This window comes from Natator depressus, chromosome 18, assembly GCF_965152275.1.
Source record: "Natator depressus isolate rNatDep1 chromosome 18, rNatDep2.hap1, whole genome shotgun sequence".
NCBI lineage: Eukaryota > Metazoa > Chordata > Testudines > Cheloniidae > Natator > Natator depressus.
Window position 1 is genome coordinate 6,871,722 of NC_134251.1, and position 13,629 is coordinate 6,885,350.

The 13,629-nt window shown below is 50.3% G+C and overlaps 1 protein-coding gene across 2 annotated transcripts in view; it reads right to left on the reverse strand.

The window, feature by feature from the left end:
- The window catches only part of LOC142000809 (protein-arginine deiminase type-2-like), a 64,545-nt gene extending 51,758 nt beyond the window's left edge, over positions 1-12,787 (reverse strand). For both annotated transcript variants that reach the window (XM_074975392.1, XM_074975391.1), the window contains exon 1: positions 12,584-12,787. In XM_074975392.1, coding sequence (XP_074831493.1) covers positions 12,584-12,675 — 92 coding nt within the window. In that variant the 5' untranslated portion in view covers positions 12,676-12,787. The remainder of the gene's footprint in view (positions 1-12,583) is intronic.
- Between the last annotated feature and the right edge of the window lie 842 nt (positions 12,788-13,629).

Below are 13,629 nucleotides of genomic sequence, written 5' to 3' on the forward strand. Positions count from 1 at the left end.
CCCTCCGCTGGGGAACAGAGAAAACTCGTGATGGCCACCAGGGTCCTCACCAAGCAGATCTAGTTTACTGGGATGCCATGCTGACAGGCACGATAGCAAACCCTGGAGAAACTTTGCGTGTCAGGGGCCTGATCCTGCAGGAGGTCCTGGGGTGGAGCACTTGCACTATCAGATCCAGGACACCAACATTGGGTCTGACCTTATCACTTGGAAGCAGGAACCCCCAGAACCTGTTGAGCTGTCTGTTATTTCAGATAGGGCCCGATCTTGTCACTGACTCCCGTGGGAGTGCAGATCTCAGCCCCCTGCACCTTCAGGCATGTAATGAGTGGGCTCGTGTGTCAAGCAGCTGCCTCATAACTGCACAGAGCCTCCCTGCTCCCCAGCACCTCACGCAACCAGGCCTGGGTACGCGGCGGTGAACCTGCGAGACGCCCAGCTTGAGCTGCAAAACGCTCTGTGTGTCAATATCGTGGGCGGGTTTATCGCAGCAGACACATGTCAACCCAGCTTATGCCGGTGAATCCTGACACGTGGGAACTCTTCACATGCCCAGCATAGCTGCCTTATCCTCGCTATTGCTAAAATAACCCCAGGGCAACAATCTAAGAGATGGGCGATACCAGTGGAGACAGATTCAATTTCCTTTCAGTCTAATAAATACAGGATCAAACGTAGCATATTTGCATTGGGCTAGAGGGGAGTCATCTTCTCTTGGCAGGAGACGTTTCCGAACAGCAGACGGTTTGCTGGACAGGGTGCCACAATAAATGGAAAAATAGCTTGCCCTTCTTTGCAAATAGCTTCATGGTTATTTTTCCTGAGAGTTTGACTTAAGACCCGGTGGCTAGCTAGCTTAAGAACTTGTGGGTATGTGAGAATGACAGTGTAAACCCGGGTCTTTGGGACCTGGGCTTGCGGACTCACTTCCAAGCCTGCACTTGCGCATCCGCACTACATTGTAGACTTGGGCTAACAAGTGCTGGAGCTGGGTCTCCCAGCTGTGCTAATGCGTCCACACTGCACTACGCAGCTCTTCTGACTCCACACTGCGAAATGACAGGGCTTGCACCCGAGTCACAGTGGGACTTTGGCTCTGACCCACTCTCCTTGCTGGGTCTGCACACCCGGGTCCTCAACCTTTTACAGCAAAACCCCTTCCTTTGTCTCTCAGTCACTGGAAAACCCAGTTTTAACCAGTCTACGCAAAGCATGGCCTGGGGTGGAATTTCTCTGGAGCTGTTTAAAGTACCAGGGCAATCCTCCCTCTCCCCCCATTTTAGCTCCTGGAGGAGCTGCAGGACTCCTCCCCCCCAGAGTAGAACATGGTCACACATAAACCGTTCATTAAATTCACACGATGGTCCCCAAAGATGGGGTCGCAGCACCTGTCACACCAGCTTCCAGGTGGAAACTCTGGCAGGTTTTAAAGTATTTCACATCCTCTCCCGGGGCCCGTCTCTGGTCACAGGGTCATGTCAGTTCTCGGAGTGAGCGTGTGAAGGTTCGTCTACACCACAAAGAAATACCCGCAGCACCGAGTCTCAGGGCCCAGGTCAACTGACTCGGGCTTGCGGGGCTTGGACTGTGGAGCTGAAAATAGCAGTGTAGACATTCCCACTCAGGCTGAAGCCTGGGCTCTGAAACCCGGCAACAGGGGAGAGTCATTTCGGGTGTGTCTAGACTACACTGCAGTTAAAAACCAGCGGCTGGCCGGTGCCAGCTTCCTCGGGCTAATGGGGCTGTTCAGTTGCAGTGTAGACGTCTGGGCTCCGGCTGCAGCTGAGCTCTGCGACCCTCCCACATTGCAGGGTCCTGAGCCTCGCGAGCCTCAGTCAGCAGGCATGGGCCAGCCGCGGGTTTTTAACTGCAGTGTAGACATACCCTGGAGACCGGCCCTAGGTCAGGGCTGTTGCTTTAGACAGTTCTAGTTCCTTTGTCGGTTGGCCATCTTGAACCAGCTCAAACCAGTCTACACTATTTCCCCAGGGGCCAACACTTCAAAAATACCGTCCCTGCATTAGAAAGACAAGGCGGGTGAGGTAATATCTGTTATTGGCCCAAAAGAAATAAGCTTTGAGTTTACACAGGGCTCTTCTTCAGGTCTGGGAAACTGAGGCCATGTCTACACTACCTGTTATAAGAAAAGGAGGACTTGTGGCATCTTAGAGACTAACAAATTTATTTGAGCATAAGCTTTTGTGAGCTACAGCTCACTTCATCGGATGAGCTGTAGCTCACGAAAGCTCATGCTCAAATAAATTGGTTAGTCTCTAAGATGCCACAAGTCCTCCTTTTCTTTTTGCGGCTACAGACTAACACGGCTGCTACTCTGAAAACTACCAGTTATGTCAGCAAAACTGCTGTCAGTCAGGGGTCAGAATATTCCACCCGCCTCAGCGACATCAATTACACCGTCATAAGTGGTAGTCAATATACACAGGTGTGGCTGAGGTGTTTCTGCAAGATGTTACCTGCCGCCCTGCTCAGTGGGACCTGGAATCTGTTATAATGAGATGTGTCAGGGCTACAAAATTCACAAAAGAACATGTAAACTCTGAACACCTGTTCCTAAACGCACGGGGGGTGGGGGTGGGGGTGTAGGTCAGCCTCTTGGAGAAATAAGGGCCAGCTGCAAAATTTGGATCAGACTTGGGTCAGACTGCAAACCCCTCCCAGGTGTTAGGTGTGCAGGCGCTGGGTTTTGGTCAAGCCCATTACAAAGACACAGGGCAGCTAGGATACCTGGATATGGGTTATGAATTCCTACGTCTGGGGGAGTGCATGTTTGAATCAGGGCTTTTGGTTTCACCTCTACCAGAATAAGTCTTGTTTGCTGACCGCACTGTGGCTTCCCATCCCCTTAGCAAGTGAATGGGCCAGATTTCACAATACCAAAGAGCTGATTGCTTTGGCAACGTAAGCTTCCAGGTGCAGTTATTATGGGCTCTTTCCAAAAACTAGCTCCGAACATTAATACAGAGACTGTTATGTTCAGAAAGCCAACCTGGGGGGACGTGCTGATTAGATTTTGCACCACGCATCCTGTTGCTGCAGGAGAGCATGAAGCTTGACCACAGCTGTACCGGGTCTTGTTGTAATCCCTCACCTGCTGCGGGTCACTGCGAAATAATCCTATAACCAGCCCACGGTGGTGCAACAAGTAACCAGAAACTCACAGTTACCAAAGCAACTAATCCTGTGGCTCATGTCTAGTAACTGGAGCCTCTCTGCTTTCAGACACATTCAGCCCTGTTCATTGCAAGCGGCGATGTAGCTTGTCTCCCCAATGACACGGACCCTCCCCTCCTCCACCCCCTTGTGAGGCCTTACAACAGAGCAGACGTTGCCAAGAAAGAGGCAGCACCACAAAACCCAAGCAGATGCCCTGCACATCTCTAGGAGTCCTGGGTGATCGGCAAGAACTGGGGCTAGGCATCTTGACACCATTTCTTTTGAGTCGCGATACCCTATAAGGAACATTTTCTGGTTCGTCCAGGAGAGGGGCAGGGGATTGGTTCATGAAGTTGTCTGTCAATCCTCAGCACGTCCTTCTGACCTTCTCAGCAAGCTCTGCTGTTGGAAAGGTCTCAGCTTGGGACCGTCCCTTTGAGGACATCTCTTTTCCACTTACAATTTACTGGGGAAATTCAGTCAGTCTCGGTAAGAGAGACCAACCAGGTCAGGTGCAGATTTCTAGAACCTTGGGCAGAGTCGGAGGCCAGCTGAGTGCTCACAAAGGTGGAACTGCAGAGGGAAAGGGTCTTTAGCAGCTTAGGCCTCGGTGACCATGGGATTTTGCCCCAGTTCCAGCCATCAGTATAGGAATACTAGTGCTAACTCTTGTGCAAAGCAGGCCAAGTTAACAGTAACACCAGTTTCTAGCAGAGTTTGGTGCCACCAGTGCAAAGGGAAGCTTTCCATTTCTGCGCTCGGAGTTGATCCGAATGTCCCGTCACCAAAGACTAGAATCAAGGCAAGCGAGGACATGAAAATTCCTGGAACACACTCCAAGGAAAAATAGCATTTTAAGGGTTCCTCCCAACGTCAGTACCATCTTCCCAACCCCCCGCATTACTTCCAGCATCTGAATCTTCACTCCCGAGAACCTGGTCCTTGTAGCAAGGACCTGGAGTCGCCATAAAAATCAATGTCATTTGCCCAAACTCCTGTACACTGAAAAGCCCCCCCGCCCCCAGCACTAACTCTTCACCCACCCTCACTCCTCTTCCCCACCCCGTCTTCCCTCTGCAATGGCCTTTTCGCTATTTTGCTTGATTTTTTAAAAAAAATATTAAAAAAACCAAACAACCCACCAAACAACCTAATATTATAACTACAGGGCTGTGACAATTGACAGAACATCACCTGGTGCCCGAGCTGTATCGTAAACAGGTAGCATAGGTGAGTGATCCTTTATGCCCTTGAAATTCACATGCAAATGCAGGCCCACGCACTGAAAGCTGGCTTACTGTGATCGGGCAATTACAGAAGCCCTGGGGCGATGCTTTCTTGAGCAGCGTGAAAGTTTGGAGAGGCAGCTCCAGCTGCTAGCTACTGGCTTATAAATACTAGGGCAGCAGCGGTGCCAACTCCTCAACAAATGAGTTTTCATTATCTTGAGAGTCGCCGGAGGCCAGAATCCCTCTGTAATGCTCACCAAGAAAGCCCTCTCGCTGGCTCGCCAAGGGACAGGCAGAGACTCGGGACACCCAGGTCGTGGCCTCCAGGAAGGTGGTGTATGGAAATTCCAAGTAAATAGGCTACAGGGCCTTCAGCAAGCTTAGAGGTGCATGATGCCTTTCAGAAACATTCAGAGCAGAGACTGTTCTGCCCACACACTGGCCCCTCTACAGGTTTTAAGAACCTGCCGGATCCTTAACCTCCATCCTGGGCCAAACCCAGCTCACTGGACTAGTCCCCTCGAACTTTGTGGAGAAACCCTGTCTCCTAGCCTCCTATCCACCTGTTGTCTCCTGTTTGACACAGAGATTGTCCGCTTTTTCAGGCAAAGACCATCTTTCTGTTCTGTGTGCACTAGGTGCTGGGCAAAATGGGGCCCTGGTCTGTGGCGATGTAAATATTTACATTCAGGGATTTTAGGGGAAAATCCCCACCCCAGGCTCTCACTAGAGGGAATGGTAGTGTCAACAAAGCTTTTGTTTTTTCTCTTTTAAAACCACAAAGTCAGTTATGTGTCTGGGTCATGAAATAGACACATACTACACGACCCCCGGCAGTTTCACCTGACGGCCGATACCATGTGGAGGGGCAGACAGAGATGCAAAAGAGAAGCGAGAAAAGGCAAGGAGAAGAGTAGCCTTTTTAGAGAGGTGCTTGCATTAATTGTTTCTTTGGGCTGCCAGCCCCAGTCAAATCCTAAAATTCACCATGCGCATTTGACCATGGGTTTGTAATAACCCCAATAGACAAAAGTGCTATAGAAACTCCCTCCTCTGACAAACAGATTATTTTCTCCCCACTGACTTAGGATGTCCAATGGAGCAGAAATAGAGCGGCAGCGAGTTCATTGTGCCCTGTGGTGCAAAAACAACAACAACAAAAAAACCCTCTTTGCAGCATTGCCAAGAGAAGTGGTGCAAGTGAGCCCTGCGAGCGGCTGGGCTCCTGCTGCACAGACTGCAGGGGGAGTGAAAACCATCAGCTTGGATTCTGCTACACGCTGGGGTGACGCCCTTGATTTCCAAGGAGTGGACATGACCTTGGAGCGGGCTGGGGCGGTTGTAAATGAGAGCAAAGTTCCGCTCATCGGCTTTCATGGGAGCTACTGTGTGAAAAGCCTTTAGAAACCAAAGGGCCCAGCCTTCTGGAGCGGATGAGAAAACGTCCGCTGACTTCATTCAGACCAGAATCTGGACCATATGTGCCAACATTCTACTTTCCCTATGGGTGCTCGACCCCCCGCTTCGCCCCAGGCCCCATCCCCACTCCACCTCTTCCCCCAAGGCCCCATCCCTGCCCCACCTCTTCCCATCCCCTTTCTGCCCCCTCCCCTGAGCATGCCCCGCCCTCACTCCTCCCTCCCCCCAGCACCTCCTGCATGCCGCTAAACAAACAAACACTTGATCTGAGGCAGGCAGGAGGTGCTGGGAGGAAGGGGGAGGTGGTGATCTGGGGGGGCCCCAGCAGGTGGGAGGGCTCGGGGGGGGAGCTGATCAGCAGGGCTGGCGGTAGGTGCTGAGCACCCACTATTTTTTCCCCCGTGGGTGCTGCAGCCCCGGAGCACCCACGGAGTCAGTGCCTGTGATATGGACAGTAAAGTACTGGTATTTCTTTTTTTAATTCTCAACAGCATAGTGATGGACTGAATTCAAACCAACCCCTTGGTATCCTCTCAGTATCTAGGATCCCAAGCCCATTCTTTAGCATCTTTTAAAGAGCCTCAGACCCCAGTAAACACACACACACACACACACACACACAGCTCCTGCCGACTTCACTCGATGGGGTAGTGTGGTCTAGCAGACAGGGATGTAGGAGACTTGGGCTCATATCCCAGCTCAGCCTTAGACTTCCTGTGTGATGCTGGGCAAGTCACTCAGTCTCACCTGATAGTTTTCCCCTACCTCATGGAGTGTTGCAAAGGGGAAAAAAAATCCATTAATCGTTAGGATGCACTTGTATACCTAGACCAGCCCTGGCAGGGCCGGATTATGACATTCTGAAGCCCTAAACTATGTCAAGTGTAAAAATAATGTATTATTTTCACAGAAAGGACATTGAATATATAAACACGAAAGCTTTATATTTGCATATATACAAAGGCGAAGTTGTAAAAATAGAATAATCATCTAACTAAAACACATCTTGCAAGATGCCTGTTTGCATTATAAAATAGTTTCAAAGTAACATATTTTCATCTATGATTTTTTAATTAGTAGATATGAAAACTTTATATCTACAGGAACACAAAAGCAATTACAGTTACACAGATCAGCTTACTTAATGGAAGCAACCTGCAGTATGTCTGTTTGCACATCACATTAATTTTAACACTGAAATTGAAAACATTTTCTGTCGGGATTTTTGGAGAGCAAAATCACTGATGATGTCCTCGAATGATAAGCTACAGAGTTTGTCACTTTTGATGCACAGAATGCTTAGGGCAGGTAGCTTTTCTCACAGCACTTTCTAGGCAGAGATCTCTCTTCGCATTCACTTCTCTACCCTCTGTCTCCCCCAGGACCACTAATTATTCTCAAGTAAACACCTCAGGCACACAGAGTGACAACAAGCTATATGTGCGAAAGAAAAAGAATTTACCAGAAAAGAGACTGGTAATCTCTAGACAGGCACTGAAAAAGTGAGAAAAACTAGCCTATATTCAAGCAAATATAATGAATATTATAGACTTTAACAGCCTATAAATCATAGATGCACATAGTTTGAATAACTTGCTCACCAAGTACTCAGAATATATATCTTCCTTCACTTCTCTCAAACCCTTTATTTATTCTTTCGTCAGCACTCTGATATTTACTGTGAAGGTTCCCGAAACTGACGGAGGGAAACCAACACAAATTTATCCTCCTCAAAATCCACTCGACCCACGTCCATAAGACGATCACCTGCGAATTCAATCACGTGAAGCACAGACAGCGCACGGAGCAGAAAGCGGCGTGCGCACTAACACACACAATTGTCCGTAGGAACAGATCAGAAGAGGAAAGATCACACGGACCCTTAAAAAAATGAAGAAAAACAGGAGGGAAGGCACTATACGACTGAGTGTGCTGGACCGTAAACAAAAGACGGCGCCCCTCTGGCTATTACCTGCCACGAGGGACGTGATACGTGACGTCACTCCTCAGATGAGTCCCGTACGAGCATGAGCTTGGCAGGATTGTTTCATGACACTGCCGTCTCCGAGCTCCCATTTTTCCCGGGTTTATCAGCAGTGAGATTATCTATTTGTTGAAATAAGATCTGAAGGCACAGTCCGAACTTTACCAGCAGCAGCTGGCCAACAAAACGCTGCCTTAGGAGACCGATAGCAGACTTATTCGTAGAAATACTGATTTTACAAGTGCAATTATCATTTTTTCTCAGCCCTGACCTCCCACCTGTCAATAATGAACAATTAGTGACAGGTAAGGGTATTGGTGTAGCCAGATGTGTATAGTTTTGTCATATTTGACTGAAAATGTCTATATTTAGAAAGAATCTTCCCCCCCCCACCCATATCTCCTTTAGTTATCAACCGATTTTGATAACATTTGAAATAGAGTCAGATTTTTCTTTTTTAGAGGCCCCCCCATATTGTGAGGCCCTAAACTGTAGCTTAGTTAGTTTATGCCTTAATTCGGCCCTGCCTGACAGGGGTTTGTCCAACCTGTTCTTGAAAACCTCCAATGATGGCTATTCCACAACCTCTCTAAGTAACCTGTTCCAGGGCTTAAGTATCCTTAAAGTTTGAATGCTTTTCCCCAATATCTAACCTAAATCTCTTGATGCAGATTAAGCCCATTAACTTCTTGGCCTACCTTCAGTGGCCACGGGGAACAACTGATCACCATCCTCTTTGGAACAGCCATACCTGAAGGCTTATCAGTCTTCTTTTCTTAAGACTACATGTGCCCAGGGTTTTCACCTTTCCTCATAGATCTAAACCTGTTAACATTCTTGTCGCTCTCCTCTGGACTCTCTCCAATTTGCCCACAGCTTTCCTAAAGGGCAGTGCCCAGAATCGGACACAGTTCTCCAGCTGAGGCTCACCAGTGCTGAACAGAGTGGAACAGTTACCTCCTGTGTCTTACATACAACACTCCTGTTAATACATCCCCCTTATTAGCCTTTTTGCAACGGCATCGCCTTGCTGGCTCAGATTCCCTTTATGATCCACTAGAACCCCCAGGTCCTTTGCAGTAGTGTTACTGCCTCGGCAGTTATTCCCCATTTTGTAGCTGTGCATTTGATTTTTTCCTTTCCAGTACAGTACTTTGCACTGGTCTTTATTGAATTTCACCTTGTTGATTTCTGACCAATTCTACTATTTATCAAGGTCTTTTTGATTTTGGATCCTGTCCTCCAAAGTGCGAGTAGCCCCTCCGAGTTCAGTGTCATCCATACATTTTAGAAGCATACTCTCCCCTCTATTATCCAAGTCGTTAGGAAAAATATTGACCAGTACTAGATCCAGGACAGACCTCTGGGAGGGAGGGAGAGCTCAGTGGTTTGAGCATTGGCCTACTAAACCCAGGGTTGTGAGATCAATCCTTGAGGGGGCCATTTAGGGATCTGGGGCAAAAATTGGGGACTGGTTCTGCTTTGAGCAGGGGGATGCACTAGATGACCTCCTGAGGTTCCTTCCAATGCTGATATTCTATGACCCCATTAGATATGTTCTCCCCGTTTGGCAGCAAACCATTGACAACTCCTCTGTGAGTAGAGTTTTTCAACCAGCTGTCCATGCACTTTATAGTAGTTTCATCTAGACTGCATTTCCCTAGTGTGCTTATGAGAACATCACACAGGACTGTGAGAGACAAGGTCGGGGAGGTAACATCTTTATTGGACCAACCCCTGTTGGAGAGAGCTATCCCGGAACCAACACGGCAACAACAACACTGCACACGGGACTGAGCCAAAAGCCTTATTAAAGTGGAGATAAATCATGTTTACTGCTTCCTCCCATTCCTCTAGGCCAGTATCCCTACCAGAAAAGGAAAATCTGGCATAATTTATTCTCGGCAAATCCGTGCTGGCTATTATTTATCACCCTATTATCCTCTAGCTGCTTACAATGTGATGTAGAGCGTTATTGTAGGACCACATTTTCCCCTGATCATTTCAGGACACAATGGGTCCATTTCTGACAGAGAATATCGCATTTCCACCGTCCACACAAAGGGTCTGTAAATCTAACCCATTCACAGATGGTGCCCAGCACGGATGCAAATATGTCTCTCAAGTCTTTAAAGCTCTGCTTCCCCTGGGTTCACACGGGCCCGGTTTTTAAAGCCCAAGGGACTATTTGCCAGCACCAAGGCAGAGGGCCAGGAAAAGTGCTGTGTTTGAAGGAGCAACGGAGCACCATCAGCTGTAAATAAGAGTTTACAATGACAACAGTGGTTTATATTGGATTAAGAGAGCTCATAGCTGATGGCTGGCTGTTAAAAATATAGACAATATATCTCACGGACTAGAAAGTGACAGCTAAATGTTTATTCCCTTCCCAGATTACCACCTGCTGACCAGGAGTTTTGCAGAGCAGCTCTACCAGCTGCATGACATCGTCCTAGAAATAATATGTAACTCATAAATAAAGTCATCAGAATTCCATAAGGATCACAGGCGTTATGGATGGCGGACCATTCAGATCACTGAGTCTATCCACCTGTAAAGGCAGGGCACAATCCTCAGACAGGGGTGCATCAGATAGGACACATGAGAATGGCCATACCGGGTCTGACCAATGGTCCAGCTAGCCCAGTGTCCTGTCTTCCAACAGTGGCCAGTACCAGAAGCTTCAGAGGCAATGAACAGAACCTGGACCCCCCAGATCTGAATTTTGTGGCTTTGCCTATACGCTGAAGAGCTGAACCAAAATCCCGTATTGAACCACCCCCAATCACTGGGGTGTCAGTGATTGCTGGATCTGAATTTTGTTGCCATAATTACAAATTTGAGGCTGGCTGAGTGCACACCTTTAAAGCATCTACAAGTCTTTTTAGCCTGCTCCTGCACAGTGTGGTGTATTGCCCGCACCCAGGTAAATGAAAGCACTGGTCAGCCTGAGAGGTCTCCCCTCAGCGTAACCATTGGCAAATGAGGATTAACGCTGGCCTCAGGGAGGCAGTGTGACCTAGTGGACAGAACACTGGACTGGGAATCAGGAGACCTGGGTTCTATTCTCAGGTCTGCGGTTAGCTTTCTGTGTGACCTTGGACAAGTCACTTCCCCTCCCTGTACCTCAATTTCCTCATCTGTGAAATGGGGATAATGATACCAAACTCCTTTATAAAGTGTGTTGAGATCCACTGATGAAGAGCACTAGATTAGAGCTAAAAGAAAAGGAGGACTTGGGGCACCTTAGAGACTAACAAATTTAATTCATTCATTCATTAATACCCCCCTCACAGAGCTAGGAGCTGCTGTGAGGGGGGGTATTAATGAATACTTGAAGGGCTTTGAGATTCCCCTGACAGGACAATAAGGCTGTCCCTAGGTTAAGGAGTCACTGCTGTGATGCAACCCTCTCGTAGAGACGTGCTGCACTGGCACAAAGAGGGGGTTTATGCCAGCGCTGTTTGCTTTGGTGACTGCAGCGTGTTTGTGTTAAAGACTTTGCCTTGGGGTAACTGCATCAATCTGTTTGCATAGGTGCAAATTTCCTTAATGTTGCCAAGGTCAAAGTCTTGTGTTTCCTTAAGCCACATTCAACCTAAGGAGTGGCTGGCGTCAGTGTCCTGGAAAGGGAAGCAGAGATTGCGTTCCCTGCACACAGCTCCGTTTAACAATGGGGAACAAGCACAACCAGCCAGCGACACCCGTGGGAACAGAGCGCTCCATGGAGAGAGAGAGGGGTGTGTGTGTGTGCGTGTAATGCCAACTGGCATCTCCACCAAGGTTTACTGTGTTGTGATCTTTGGGTGCCTTGCTACTTACATTCTACCAGAAAGAACCCCACCCCACAGCCACCACCCCGTTGACACAGATCTCACCCCCCAAGGCATCTCCGATGGCCACTAAAATACAAGTGAAGAGACTTGTACAACACCGAAAGTCCCAGGGACCTTGCAAGGTTGGGTTGGGCCTGCTCTGGAGCCGGCAAACCACTCCACCACCTCCTGCCCCAGCACAAGCAGCCATAAAATCAGAAGTGCAGGAATCCAGGGCTCAGGACTGAATCTGACTCCCGCACCCGCTGCTCCTGGGGCCGTGACTGACACCCACATGCCCCTCTCCCTGGGAGTCAAATGCTGGATTTTGATCCCCTAGGCACTGTTTAAGTGAGCACACTCATTAAATAAGAGCTTCCTAGGGGAGGGGAGATGGGTGCAAAGGGGCAGGGTGGGGAAACCCTTAACAGGGCAGGTGAGCTGCAGAAGGGGGGGGGGGGGGCTACATTACAGACCAGGCACCTACAAAGGAAACATAATGCCTGGCTGCAGAGGAGCAGGAAGTGCTGGCTGAGTTCAGGAGGGAAGGAGGTGAAAGGTGCCAGGGTGCAGACGGAGCAGTGAGAGGGTGCCAAGTGAAGGCTGCAGGGGCAGTGTGTGGGTGGGTGCTTCAGTGTCGGGGTGCAGTATGGGGGGAGATAGGTGCAGCAGGGGCAGGGTGCCCGGGTGCCAGGGGCACAGTGGGGGGGGTGGGGCAGGGTGCCTGGGGCACAGTGGGGGGGGTGCGGCAGGGGCAGGGTGCCCGGGTGCTGGGGGCACAGTGGGGGGGGTGCAGCAGGGGCAGGGTGCCCGGGGCACAGTGGGGGGGGTGCAGCAGGGTGCCCGGGTGCTGGGGGCACAGTGGGGGGGGTGCAGCAGGGTGCCCGGGTGCCGGGGGCACAGTGGGGGGGGGTGCGGCTGGGGCAGGGTGCCCGGGGGCTGCCCAGGGGGCCGACACTCACCCATACACGTCGGCGGAGATCTGGGTGCCCAGCACACACACCGCCTCCATGCGGCTCCCATACTGCAGCCGGAGAGTCCGATCCCGCAGCATCTCCCCGCTGAGCGGCGCCCGGCGCTGTCCAGCCCTCGGCCGGCCGCCCGCTCCCTCCTCCTGCCCCACCTGCCGCCAGGTGAGTCCGAGCCAGCAGCGGCGCCAGCGGCAGCGAGCCCCGGCTTATCCCCCTGGCCCCAGACACGCCCCTCCGCCCCAGTGGGCCCACAGGGAGCCAATCAGCGGCAGCCAACTGACCAGGGTGGGGCCTCGCCTTTGTATTTAGGAAGGGGGAAGTTCTGGACAATTTTCCCCTAGTGCAACCCCCCAGTCCCGTCCCCCATAGCCCGGGGGCTGCATCCACACTACAGCGGACATGAACATGAGCTGGGGGGCAGACCCCAGACAGCTCCAAGCCCCCAGACAAGGGGCTCCCCCCGCTGTCCCAAACTCAGACCCGGCCGATCTGTAAACCGATCCCAATGCAATCAGCCCCCCTTCCCGGCCCCACACTCTGCCCCAGGCCGCCCAGGGAGACATCCGGGGCCGCTAGAGCCCTTTAATCCTGCCCAAGATCTTCCTCAGTGGTGAAATTGCGGCACAAGTACCACCGAGGAAACCTGAACCTGGCACAGTCCCTGGCTGCAGGGCAAGCCCCACTGCACGAGGGTGCCCGTGTTAGGGGGTATGGCCTGGTGAGCCACTGAGAGTCCTTAGCCGGGGGCAGGTTATGGGGCTTTCAAATCAGCTGCCATCTCTTTCCTTCCTCCTCCAGTGTGCTGCTGGTCTTAGGAAGCAGAGACAGTTGTCTGATGATTTGAAGAAGTCTCTCTCTCACAACTGTCACATTTTTTAACACTAAAGTTAAAGGGACAGTGCCATAGCTAAAAGTTGTGTGTAGGGGGAAAAAGCAGCAAGATGAATCTCTCTGATGTGTGGGGCAGTCGTAATTCATCCACCACTGAATCCTTTAAAATGCACTATGTTTATAGATGTATATAGATTTTTCTTTTG